The sequence below is a fragment of the Larimichthys crocea genome, unplaced genomic scaffold (assembly GCF_000972845.2).
Source record: "Larimichthys crocea isolate SSNF unplaced genomic scaffold, L_crocea_2.0 scaffold433, whole genome shotgun sequence".
Taxonomy (NCBI): domain Eukaryota; kingdom Metazoa; phylum Chordata; class Actinopteri; family Sciaenidae; genus Larimichthys; species Larimichthys crocea.
This window is the reverse complement of record NW_020855635.1, coordinates 29,177-42,549: the sequence shown is the minus strand read 5'-3', so window position 1 is coordinate 42,549 and position 13,373 is coordinate 29,177. Positions and strand designations below refer to the sequence as shown.

Sequence of the window (13,373 nt, the reverse complement as noted above, 5' to 3'; positions counted from 1 at the left end):
ATTATCCCCTCAAACGTAGGAAAATTCAAGGCGGTCACAATGATAGCATTTGAAGCTGTGTCTGTTATAGTTTTGGCTCCCTACGCGCTCATTGATCGACTACTCCCATCCTCAGCCTCATATACTCCCATGTTAAAAAGGAGGGAAATTTTCTGGAGGAAGGCAGAAGTAACGTTTCTCTCTCTTGCTCCTACGGGCACATTTCTTCATTTATCGAGACAAAACTACTATGTAAAACGGTCAGGAAGTTCTCATCTTGCTTGTGGTTAAGTCGGCTCAATGATTGGAAATACGGTTTGGCCAGGAGTCCTTCCTGTTCGAGAGGAGGTCTCAGCATTTTCCCTCAGTCTCTAAGTGACATTCTAACAGGTGCAGTAACTGCTCCCCTGATTACAGTTGGTCCTGGTTGCTTGGCAACCTCAGCCTGCCTGAAGTAGGAGAGGGGGGAGGGGCCAGCAGAAGCTGAGCGGCAGCCATTTTAGTAGTTCTTGGCACTTAATTTGAACCTGTCTGTGTAAAATGGCAGACAGAGACAGCAGAGCAAGACATGCTATATAATAATGCATGGGGACGACGGGGCCAGAGTCACGCACACTCAAAATTTCTTTAGAAATTTTTCTAGTTATTCTTACACCCTTTTTTTGGCTCGCATCTCCTCCCAGAGTTTTTGTCGCACACACAAAACGGGTATCAAAACATGCGGCTCGGCCGGGAATCGATTGCTAAGACTTTTCTAAGAGTTTCGGCAAACGGTTTTGCCAAAAATCGCCAATAAATGAATGAGTGTGTATTGCGAGAACTTTGGAGAGCTAGAGTGCATGATGTCATCACTACAGAGAAAAAGTCGTCGAAAAATAAATTTGTAAACTGCGACTGGATGCAAATGTGAAGCTACAGGCATGATTATACCCTCAAAACGTAGGAAAATTCGAGGCGGTCGGAGTGATAACACTGTTGAAGCTGTCTCTGTTATAGTTTTGGCTCACTACACGCTAATTGATCGACTACCCCCCCCCCCTTCCACAGCTTCATTCACTCCCATGTTATTTTGAGAAGAGATTTTTCCGGAAGGAGGAGGGAGCACCCGTGCTTTCTCTGACTCTTGAGGCCAAAGTTTATACAATTTTCGCCTGAAACTTGGCAAGGACATGGTCCACGAGACAAGCATTCTTGTGGTCATTTCAGATTTTGGTTTGAGGCATACCTTATAGGTTGTTTTTGGCCACCTTCGAGGGGGGATCATTCAGACATATACTGTGCATCTCAGTGGGACAGATACAGTGCATGCAGCACCTGCGACTAATTACTCTGACCTGCAGCTCACCCTGGTTGCTTGGCAACCTCAAGCATGCCTTTGATTAACTTTTTTGAAGTCTGTGTATGATATCAATGACTATCAAGACTACATTTTTAATGTCGGCCATTTTATCCTTGTCTCTCACAGACAAACACAGACACATAAATAGAGACAGACAGACACACCACAGACAGACAGACAGGGCAGACACACACACACAAACACAGAACAAGCACACATGCATGTACACACACACACGACAAGTTTTTCAAAACAAGAGTCCCTTCAAAATAAGAGCCCATTAAAAAGGCAATGATGACACAGCTTGTTGTGTTAATACTGAATTTGCTGAGCAGTGTCAGTAATAATGTATGGGGGCGACGGGGCCAGAGTCAGGCACACTCAAAATTTCTTTAGAAATTTTCTAAAGAAAATTCCCCCCACCCCCCCGCCCCCCCCCCCCCCCCGTCTGCTGCTAGCCTTAACAAGGCCCGGAGCCCCCCTGACACTCTCACTTATATACTCCACCTCTTCCTCTAGATGTCACATTGACATTGCATCCACAACTCTATGCGTTACATTAACGCTCAGCCTGGACTTCCTTGTTGTGTTATATACTTATACTAGCATATTTAAAATATCCCACTACTGTGAACATTTGCACATTTCTGGACATTTCACTGGTACTCACTATCATTGCACAGCTGTACTGCTCTTTTTCTGCATTTGAACTGCTGGAGACAAGAAGGAACTGACAGTTGCTTCCAGATTTTTGGACATCCCTGAGGATGCCTGTACCCTGCCAGTAACGGTGGCATCAGCTGAAAGAAGCTTTTCACAACTTAAGCTGATAGACATACCTGCAATGATCTATGGCAAAAGACTGCCTCAGTGGACTTAGTATAGTATTAGGATAATTAGTATAATCCATGAGGTTAACAGGCAGGTGTGTTATGATGTCACTGATTATTTTTGCTTCAAGAAAATCAAGGATCACAGGTTTTACGGTAGTAAAAGGATGAATAGCTATAGTTACAGTGGTCTATAGCTGTTTTGTAGAATAGTTAACACTTTTCAATTTTTATTGTTTTATTTATTTATCATTTTAAACATTTTGCATTCTTAGGTTTGTTCAAACAATAATGGCAGCCATTAGAGAGTAGATGCTCCTAGCATCAGTTATCTTTTTATTAAAAGCACAAAAAACTGAAAAGACCTTCTGGCAGGCAGTTCTAATTTATTCCCACATAGCAGACTGTGATAGACAGATGGCTCATCCGATCAACTACCAATTTGTTTGTTTTTTGCCTGCACTTTTTCCTGAAAATGCCTGTTTTTCAAACCGTTCCTAACTTCCTAGACACTAACACTTCTCTAACAGTTCACCTCCTGGGCACAGGTGCCCTTTATCAAGGTGCTGAACCCCTAATTGCTCACAAGGAGTCGCTATGTGGCTGCCCATAACTCCAACCTCCATCTCTCCTCATTTGCATGTCTATGAGCCTTTTGTGTGTGTGTGGTTGTATTTTGGGCCTGTGTATGTAAAACCTTGAGTGAAAAAAGAATTTGCCCTTGAGGGATCAATAAAGTTTCTATCCTAATGCTTTACGATTATACTTAAAACACAGACAATGCTTTCTGATGCACTACACCAAGTCACAAAACATAGATGTGACTTATAATGAATTATAACTTCAAGTATCTTATGGATGCTCTTGACTAATTAGTTATTAACATCAAACGAAGATAGTTAGCTTAATGTCCAACTAGCCTTCCGGTCACCTGACAGTGTTAAAACTTACATGTCTTGTAAAGTATAATTCCTGGGGGACTACAGGCACAACTAACAAAAGCAAAAAGTAGCTACTTTTAAGAAATAAATCTTAGATCTAAAACATGTTTTGTTTAACATTTTTTGTTCACTACATAATTGGGGTCCAAGCAGTGAAGCTGCGGGAACCCACTGTTCTTCTACCTTTTCTTATAATTTTTTCTTCCACCATTAGAGTCTATGGCAGTCCATAGAACTGTATGGTAAAAAGTTGTGAAATTTTGCACATTGATTAAGGACAGTTGCATCTTTAATTTCAAAAAGTTACATGTTAGCAGCAAACACGGTCTAGCGCCAACAATGGGTCAAAGTTTTAGGTACATCTGTGCCCGTAACTTTTAAACCTTTAGCCTGATTTTCAAAAACAAGGTAGATTCCTTGGATCATACAGAGTTTATCATAATGCGCCATGATGGATTTTCTGCCATCTTGGATTTTGTTGAAAGTGAAACAAAATTTTCAGCAGTCGCAAATTTTGACCGATTCTGATGAATATCGGCACAGACTACCTTCAGACCGATCCACACAAAACTTAGGAGATGGATTTTTCAATTTCGACTTTGTTTGCATGCTACAGCCAATTGAAATCAGCGGTGAAGGCGTCGATTTCGATGTGAGCTGATATCTCTGGGAAAGCTTTGGGGAAACAAAACCAAATTTGATGGTATGCTTCGAGGCTCTGTCCCAAGTCATTTGGTCTCTAGGGAGCGCTGTAATTAGTCAATTGTAATTTCTCTTCATGTGTTTTTATTTGAAATGAAATTGTGATACTGAGGGTTGTCCCATTGCTCATGCCAGCTTTTCATGTTAGCCAATTGCCACTGGCAGCAATGCCGCCAAACAGGAAGTTTGCTCATATATCTGCAACACTTTAACTTCCAAAGACCAAATTTGGTCACATGCATTTGTCCACTAGGGGGGCGCTGTAATTAACAAAATTGCTTTTTTGCTCTTTTCTCTTGACAGGTTTGGATTTGACATTAAATTTTCATGCCTGTTGACATTGTGGAAGGTCTCAATTCAGGTCCTTTCAAAATTTTTCACGTCAGCGCAAGATTGCGGCTGCCATATTGGATTTTGGCAAAAGTGAATTTAAAGTTTCAGCCGTTTGAAAATTTGGCCAATTCTCTCAAGCCGCAAAAAAGTTAAGAGATGGATTTTACAATTTCAAATTCGTTCGGCCGCTACAAACTATCGAAATCAGTGGGAAGGGCGCTAAATGGGATGTGAACTTATCTCGGTACCGGTTTGACATATCAAAATAAAATTTGCTTGTACATCTCGAGACCCCATCTCCAGGGGACAGGCCAAATTTGGTTCAATTCGGCCACTTGGGGGAGCTGTAGTTAACAAAAATGTAGTGTTGCTATTAGTTGATGTGTTAGGATTCAGAACTGAAACTCTCAAGCCGCAAAAAAGTTAAGTTAAGAGGTTGCAGATATTGTGAATAAATACTCTTATGTAAGTGAGTACTATTATTCCATGATCAACCAATTAGCTTGGACCCCTCATTGCTGCTTGCAGCTACATTTCCGTACGTGTTCCTTTATAGTTTAGATTTTTTCAGTATTAATCTACAATGTAGAAATTAGCAAAAATACAGAACGAAAACATACGATGAGAACATAGAGAACCGTAAATGAAGGTCTGTCCAAACTTTTGACTGGTACTGTAGGTTCTGGTTGACCAGTTCACTCTACAGAAGGACAAATCAAGAGATACAGTACACAGACATAAACTTCTTAAACTTCTCTCCTGACCGAGACAGACAAGTATGTGACAAATAAACTAGCCCCAGACAAAACAAACACCCCCCAAATAACCAGCATGAGGCAAATATGCAGCTGTCATCTCTTAGTCATGCAGCATGTGCCTTGCTTTTGGGTTAACATAAGCTGGATAGTATGAAAAAGAAGGCCTAGTATTATCAGCATGTCTAGCAATATTTTATATATATTTTTTTTAAATCCAAGTCTCAAAATACACAGTGTCACAGAACAGTAACAGAGCCCATCCTTACCCAGGAGGTCATGGGAAGTGATGGTAATGTGAGTGGGGGTGGTGGAGGTGCATATAAGTTAGTCAAGTCCAGATCTTTAAACTTCTTCCCAATCAAGGACAGAGCTTTGTCAACCTGCTGCTGTGTACCTGGAGAGATAAACAAGTCATGGTTTTAGGTGTGGTCCAAAGCAAAACTGATTTTTTTGAAATGCTCAGAGTTTTGAAGCTAGTAAGAGACATATGAGCACTACAATGGTTGGGGGTTTTTACTGACTCACCCTCTATGTGACAGATCTGAAACTCCTGCGTATAAGGCAGGGTGGAGATGTAGATCTTCGCACCAGAGTTCTGCTTAAGGAAACTCACGTATCGCCCTTGTTTTCCTATTAACCGCCCTACAAGATGCTGGAAGAAAGACAGGCAGTTAATGTGAATCAAAAACCAAATACCATGTTTAAAAAAAACAGTCAGTTTGTTTTAGAAAATAGAAAAACACAACGGCCTACAAAGAAACTTTTTTTTCCATTACCACAGCTAGTCTAAAAGGTTAATTTAAGGAGGCATGTCAGTGTGAACACACCTGCCAAATGTCACAAACTGCTCCAAAACTGGCTTTATATAATCAATAATATCATGCAGGACACTTAATGCTGACAATCAAATCTGGATAACTATATCTCAAGTAACACCTTCTATTTTATAGTATATAAATTGATAGCTTTATACTTATATCAAAAGAGGTTGAAGCTCTATATTTTTCTCTAACCAGACATGGGTCTTATGTTTTCTAATACCATAAGCAGAGCGATTACGGAGATTACGGATATTTACACTCTTCAATAATTAATACTAGGTGTAGGAGCCATATATTGTTTTGTTTATCAGTATTCTGGGTTTGATTTATTTGGTCTGGTTGCCATGGTGATGTGTGTGGTTTGGGTCACATGGGTGCCAGCCGATGACAGCCGTAGGCTATATTAGGGGCTGAATCACCTGGCACTAGGGGAGAAGAGAGGCAGGTTAGGTAGCCGTAATTTTTTGTTGACCGCTTTTTGTTTAGTTTGATTGCTTTGTGATACATGCCAACAGTGCACATTAAATCTCATCTCATTATCTCATCTCAAATACTTTGAAACTTACCTGGACTCATCGTGCTTCTCTGAGCATCAGCGTGTCATACGAAACATACAGGACCTAACCTCAGCCTCTCTAGTGATTTTAAAGGATTTGAAAAGCCGCAATACTAGGTTCCAGTACCCACTCATACCACTTACGCTGTAAAGAGGAAGTTGCTTGGTTCCATTTGACATTGAATGAATTGTGGTTTTGTCAGTGTGTCAGTTGTTCTGACTCACCTTTGGCACCTCAATTTCCCAGATGATGAGCTCAGAACTCGAGGAGGCAGTGTGGTTGGGCTGGGTTTCCCCAGCACCCATAGTGCAGCCACTATCTACAGAGTCCATACTGTTGACATCAGAGCCTGGGTGGACAGTGACACACACGCACCCACACAAGAAACAAAAGCATAACCACCTTTCCAACAACACAGGTGGTTCGGGGTTCAATGATCTTCCTGAGCAATTTGTTCACACACAGCTCACCATACAGTGTACCTAGTCTAAGCTTTAACTTAAGTTTAGTTGTAAGACATTAGCACAATACTGGAAAGAACAACATCTAATGTGTATTTTACATCACATACCACTTTGTCACATTTGGCAGAAATTCACTTTTTTCACTCTAATCTTCAATGTTCAATCATGTCCCTTTACCAGTATACCATTACTGATAGCAAAATAATTTTATTTTTATTTTTTTAATATATAAACATACTGTTCACTTAGGTTTGCGTTAACAAAAATGCAACTGCAACTCAAATTCTTGTCACTGGTACAAAATTCAAAAAACTATACAGGAGGTTGTAGCAGCATCTAGTTCAAAAATAGTTCAGCCAATTTCACCAACATTCAGCAATAGGGCTGAGAGCACCAATGTGTTAATGTATAATCGACCACTATATACTAGGGCTGCACGATATGGCCTATAACCAATATCTCGATATTTTTAAGCTATATTGCGATACACGATATATATCGATATTTTTATTTCTCCTGTAAATCACTATGAATGGTAAATTCAACCACATGATTGTGTGTTGTTCCACTTCAATAATTAGTCTCATTGTTCATGTTGAGACCCTTTGATTGATTGACTGCTCACCTGGTGCCACCTGTCATGACGTAACGTTGATGTGAAGTTGTGATAAGCTACATGAACTGCGTATTGTGTTTCATTTTGAAAGGGGGCGGAAGTTTATTACGTTGATTCTGTGTCGGATTTCCTGTCTGGTGCGATCTGCTCTGTTGAAATTTATGAGGTTTAGCAGCGGCTCGCGTCAAAAATAGAAATGTTACGGAATGCTCGCACCGTGGCGCGAAGAGACGCTTCTGGGACGCGCCCTGTGTGAGTGCTCTCATTGATTAGACTGGCAGCTATCTGCTCCGGTGACCGCAGCTTGGCCTTACACGGCACGTACGCCTCTGGAGTAGGCCAGTGGGCCTCGTCTCTCCTCACTTGATACAAAAAGTATAGATGCGCGCAGGGGATTTTCTGGGTGGGTGGGTAAGTGTCTAGTCTTGTCTGGCCATACTCAGTAATATTTACCAATTTAAACTACTACTGCTTACACTATTAATAAGATTAAAAAGAGTGATCTCACCTCCAGACTGGTCTGTCTCCACCTCACATGTCCCAAGGGCTCCATTCCTGAAGCCAATTCCATTGAGCCTCTTATTCTCACACACAGCATCCACTGAGTTGCCTTGAGTTTCAGCCAGAATTGTTGCCTCGGTGGTGGTCTCAACCAGTGACTGAGGTTGCATGGCTTCCCTTGCTGACAAGTCTGTAACTTGTATCACTTCCACTTGGTTGTCAAACATGCTGTTTTGGAGGTCCTCACTGCTGATGCCATCCTCAGAGTGCCATGTGCTGCAGGCAGAGTCCTCAGTAAGCATGACGACTTCATTACCTTTCAGTTTCATGTGAAATGAAGGGGAATTTTGTGCTGCTTGGTATAATGGTCTTGGCCAGTGGCCCCTCTGTGCATTGTTTGTCTGTTGAACCCTATGACTGATCAGGGAGCAGCCATTAGGCATCCCTGTCTCTTCTTTCTCTGTTGCATCTTTAGTCTCACAGCCCTCCTCAGAGGGACTTGTCAGCAGATGGTAGTGCTGCTGTGCTGTTGTGATTGGTTCCAGTTGGGAACATTGTCTGCCACTACCCAATGGTGTGCTGCTACTGCAGCTGGGCTGGCTGTGGTCTGTGACCTGGCAGCCTCTAAAACCAAGGATCTCCTGGGTTGCTGCTGAGATTACCTCAGTTATGAGTCCAGATGCCAGAAGTTCTAGATCTTGGTCCTCTCCACTGCGTACCTGGATACTGTCCTGGGTCAATAATGTGGTGTTGGAGTCTTGGACCACTGTCAGGGCTGTGGAAGCCCAGGCTGGGGAAGGGAAGGTGGGTGTGCTGGTTAGAATGTGTTGGTGGAAATCCTGGGCTGAAGGGGGTGTCTCTAGAGAGTCTGCCTCTGATGGGATCACTCTCTGCACTTTGGCTGGAGTGGCTGCACAAACAATGATCTCATCTTGTGTACTAACAGTGCTGTAATTCTTTGCAACTTCCCCTTCGGGCTCAGGCCTCTCTGCATCAGAAAGGTGTGCTGTTGTGGAGGAGGAGCTAGTAAATTTGGTAGACTGGATGGGCAAGATGACTTCCACTGTGGTTGCATCTTTGACTAGGTCTTTCCCCAGCTTTTTTACCAAGGCAGGTGAAGAGTTTTCGTCTGGGTCTTTAAGATCCTTCAAGGTCACCTGCAGGCTGTCTTTTTCAGAACGTGATTGTAGAGTTGAGACCAAGGGTTTATGGACTTCCTCTTGTCTTATTCTGTCAAGGTGAGGGGCAGCTTCTTCAGAGCTTTGTACCAGTGAATGTTCTGCTTCAGTGCCCTGGACATGGACCTGGGAAATATTTTCATGTGGTGTTCTCTGAAGACTGACCTTTGGAGTTATGTGGGTAGGGCTTTCTGTGTCGTTTGGGGGGGATAGTGTGTCTTTCTCAACCAAACCATTGCTACCCTCTGCTGGAGATGTTCTAAGGCCCACGGTGGTCAGCGGCCCCTCTGGACTGTCATGGCTAATGAGCCGCTCTTTCTTCCGCGAGATGTACCACCACCAGCCAATCAGTGCCAGGACTCCAGGCAGTGTGTAGGGTACAACAGAACGAAACCTCAGCGGCATTTCCTCAGGACACTAACAGCTACACCTGAAAGTTAGAAAAAAAAAAAAACAGACACATGAATTGAAGGATGTTTCATAGTGAATACAATTTTCAGTTCCAGTTCAGATTTCTGAATTTCAGCAAGAAACATGATAAAAATTAATCTTCCAATGTGATCCTAATGCATGATGTAGTACATGCATGTAAAATTGAAAAGATAGGCCGAACGCAATTGTGGTCTTTTTTTTCTTTTTTTTTTAAACACACAATTCTGCACTTCCTTTGACTTTCATTAATATTCTGTAATATTTCATCAAAGTCAAATAATAATCTATGCCTAAAAATGAAACAGTAGGAACAAAGACTGGGTTGAAGGTTACAGAATGATCAGCTTGTCTTTCAGAAATCAGCTATAACTGATGACACCAACTCTCTGCATGCCCAAATCCTGGTGTGCTGCTTAACAGGAAGTGGCTCCTGCCCATGTTAAAAAAAGGCCATATGCACATGCCTTTCCTTAACAGACCTGGCCATGCCTGTCTCAACCAGGAGGAATGCATCACATGGGCTGAACATGACTCAATCACAACCAGCATATTTTCAGACACGATTTGGCAGCTGCTTTTAAGTTCTCCCTTTCTAAAATATGTGTTATATACTATATACTGTGTGTGTGTGTGTGTGCATACAGTATGTAAAAGCTCTATAAACAAAATTATATTTAATGTTAATATAATTATTGCTGTGGATTAATTTTTTCAATTTAATGTCTTAAGAGAGAGGAAATTTCTTTTTTCACTTAGTTGTACATGCATTTTAACCCGAAACATGTGTACAGTGTGGAGTGATGGGCATCCACTTAGAGCAGCGCCCTGCGAGCAGTTGTGGGGGGGTTCAGTGCCTTGCTCAAGGGCACCTCAGCAGTGCCCAGGAGGTGAACTGGCACCTCTCCAGCTACCAGTCCACCACCACACTTTTTTTCCATACTGGACTTGAACCAGACAATGTCTTACAAACTTGTCTTACAATGACAAAGAAAAAAAAGGTTATTTTTCCTCATTGTTGGTTTACTGTAGGTGGGTTTATGGTTCAACTAAGGCTACTGCATTAAAAATGACAATTAACATGAACATGTGCAATGAAACAGGTTCTATTTTAAATGAAGCCAGACTGACTTTATTAGTTTAGTACGTTGACTTACCTTTCAGCTTCTGTTGATTACATATAGACTCAAAATCATCCGGTGGTTCAACCACCAACAACAAATAAGTGGGAAGTATGGGGGTCCTCCAACCAAAGATTGAGTGCAAATGCATGTAAGCAGATATTAAAAAGCGACTCCTACATTTCAAGCAATCACATCATATGTCAATTCATGACAAATTAACAACCCAAATGTTTCCATATGGGACCTACACACAAGTATACTGATGAGCCTGCACACACATCTATGAAATGGTGGCCCACAGTACATTCACCTTGGACAAGGTTACAATAAAAGTTACAAGCAGTCAACCGAGAGCCCTCCTTACAGGTCACTTCATTTGTGTTTGTCTTGACCTTAAAGTCACGATTCAGACTGTGACCTTGTCCTTTAGAGAGGGGAGTGGCCAGGGTGTATTTACATGCTACATCTACAAACTATACGATGTGCTGAGCACAGGGAACCTAAGCAGCTTTCACAATGGATACAGAACTACTACACACCCATCACAAGATACTATCCGTCACTAACGCGACATGCTGTTACTTGATTATTGGGTGTGACATGTTATACCTATTAGCATTATTGTGGGAATTACATGCAAGTAGAATTTCAGCAGTCGCATTTTTTTTAAGTACTATTATCGCAACATATCACTAGATGATAGTGTGTGACGAGCGATAACGCTTCAGTACGCTGTTAGTACAGGGGCTCCACGGCTACAGTGAAGTTTGAACTTAACAACCGTTGATATGTTAGCATCGACAACAAGCTAATCATTCAATTTTGTTCACAGCCCAACAAAATCGTACCCCGTTTACAAAGATGAGAGGATGGACCTTGACTTGTTGTGTTGTCTAATGTACAAAAAGATCATAATGTCAACTTTCATCAACTTACAACTTGGCTAATGTCCGATCGGCTAGCTCTGTAAGGGCTAGCTACGTGCTAATAATACCTACAACGTGACTATGTGGCTCATAATAATCCCACTGGTGTTGTCGTGTGCTTTGTGTAACTCAGTATCAGCCTCAACACACACCAGTGTGGTTGAGTTAGTTATCACACAACGTGAAACTGCACTTACAATGCAGTGAGACAGTCCGTGGATGGAATGAGGCTCTTTGCATGTCTCAAAACACCAACACTGCTTCAAATCTGTAGCTAACATGGCACGACACATCTGATGGGGTGGTGTGATAGCTGGCGAGTTATGAGGACAAGTTCTGAAACTTAGTTCTGGTGCCGCTAGCTGCCTCCTTTGAAAGTCGAATTAATTTAAAAACACTTAACATCCTCAGAGGAGCTTCTGATCAGTCCTAAAAGACACAACGTTTGTCCAGTAAAAAATGAAGCGTTATCTGTCACATATACACATGGACGGTCTGAAATTAGGTCGTATCCTAAAAGTGGTTGTGACCTAACGCGAACGTTACACTAACTGGGACTAACGCGTGGCTGGTTAGGAGGCCGCAGTGCATACGAAGTATATAGTTAGCCGGCTTAGCCCAGCACATTGATTAAAATGCGAAAACGTCAATGAACACCAAGACAATTTAAAATGACAAGCCAGCTAATCGCACATTCCTCCACTGTATTATTCAAACACCACGAGGCTTACATCATTAAAGCCTCGTGTTTAAGGCCACTTCAGAGGTTCATTTCACCGTCTCGCCATTGCATTAGGCCACAACATAAAGGCAATTCACCACACAGCCTTAAACGCAACCAAATGCGCCAGTGAGGGTTTGTGTCAGACTGACGCAGGGTTAAAGGACATTTTTAAGCCAAAGGGATTCGCTCTTAAATGGGCCTCAGACCTTCACGTTAGCTTGCTAGCCGGCCTGACGAAAATGCTAGCCAACTGCACACTTAATGCTGACAACCTACTTGCTACCTACAACCTATCTTCTACTATTCAGAGCACATGGCCCTGTTGTTATTAAGTGCATAAACCGCAGGAGAGAATGAATCAATGTAATTTAAGTTACACATAAAGAAAACAGGCTAGCAAGAGTATGTTGGCTGTTAAAACAGAGAAAGATGAGTAGGCTAGTTGTTCAATGACATGGGATTACTATACCCAGACTGTAACAGAGGAGACTGTGACAGAGACGCGTGAAAATGTCCATGAGTGTGTGTCTGTTTTTTTGTTGTTGTTGTTTTTTTTAAACTAAATTTATGGATGTGTTGCATCCCCCTGCGTTGATTTGAAGTTAAGTCACGCTGTGTGAACATAATGTAAATGGCTATCGGCTTGTTTGGTCTTTCCCCTTAGTTGCTAAATGCACTCCTTCCTCTCCACAGTTTTTAGCTTACTTACAGTATATTAGGGTCCTCTGTGCCGCCACGATGAGAACAATACTACAATGTGAGTTTTTCAAACGTGTCCCTCTGGAAAGTCAATCTCTCCCCACGTGTTGACCGAGTAGCACCAGTCTAAAAAACACACAGACTAAACAGCTGGTAAAATCTCGCGATGCTCAAACGTTAAAGCCGTCTGTAGTCTCGCGGCAACAGAGAATGCAGTAAAGGAACCAATTTTACACATGCACCTATCTGATGCCAGTTTAACATGTAGATCATTCGGTCACTATACACATAAAAGCAGTCTTACTAGATTGGACCCTATTTCACATTTGCTATCATTTCCAACACAGCCCAAATCTGTATTGAATGGTGTCAGATTCATTATATTAATTAATTAAAGGAAGCAGCAGCACATGGTTAAGCACGTATATGTCAAGAACACACACAGAGGGAAT

At 41.9% G+C, this 13,373-nt stretch overlaps 1 protein-coding gene across 1 annotated transcript in view; it reads right to left on the bottom strand.

Annotated features, from left to right (window-relative positions):
- The window catches only part of akap1b (A kinase (PRKA) anchor protein 1b), a 31,956-nt gene extending 18,875 nt beyond the window's left edge, over window positions 1-13,081 (bottom strand). Inside the window, exons 1-5 of the mRNA XM_010754188.3 lie at window positions 12,932-13,081; window positions 7,849-9,449; window positions 6,485-6,609; window positions 5,408-5,534; window positions 5,149-5,276 (exon numbers count right to left, since the gene is read on the bottom strand). Coding sequence (XP_010752490.1) covers window positions 5,149-5,276; window positions 5,408-5,534; window positions 6,485-6,609; window positions 7,849-9,424 — 1,956 coding nt within the window. The 5' untranslated portion in view covers window positions 9,425-9,449; window positions 12,932-13,081. The remainder of the gene's footprint in view (window positions 1-5,148; window positions 5,277-5,407; window positions 5,535-6,484; window positions 6,610-7,848; window positions 9,450-12,931) is intronic.
- Window positions 13,082-13,373: the final 292 nt, after the last annotated feature.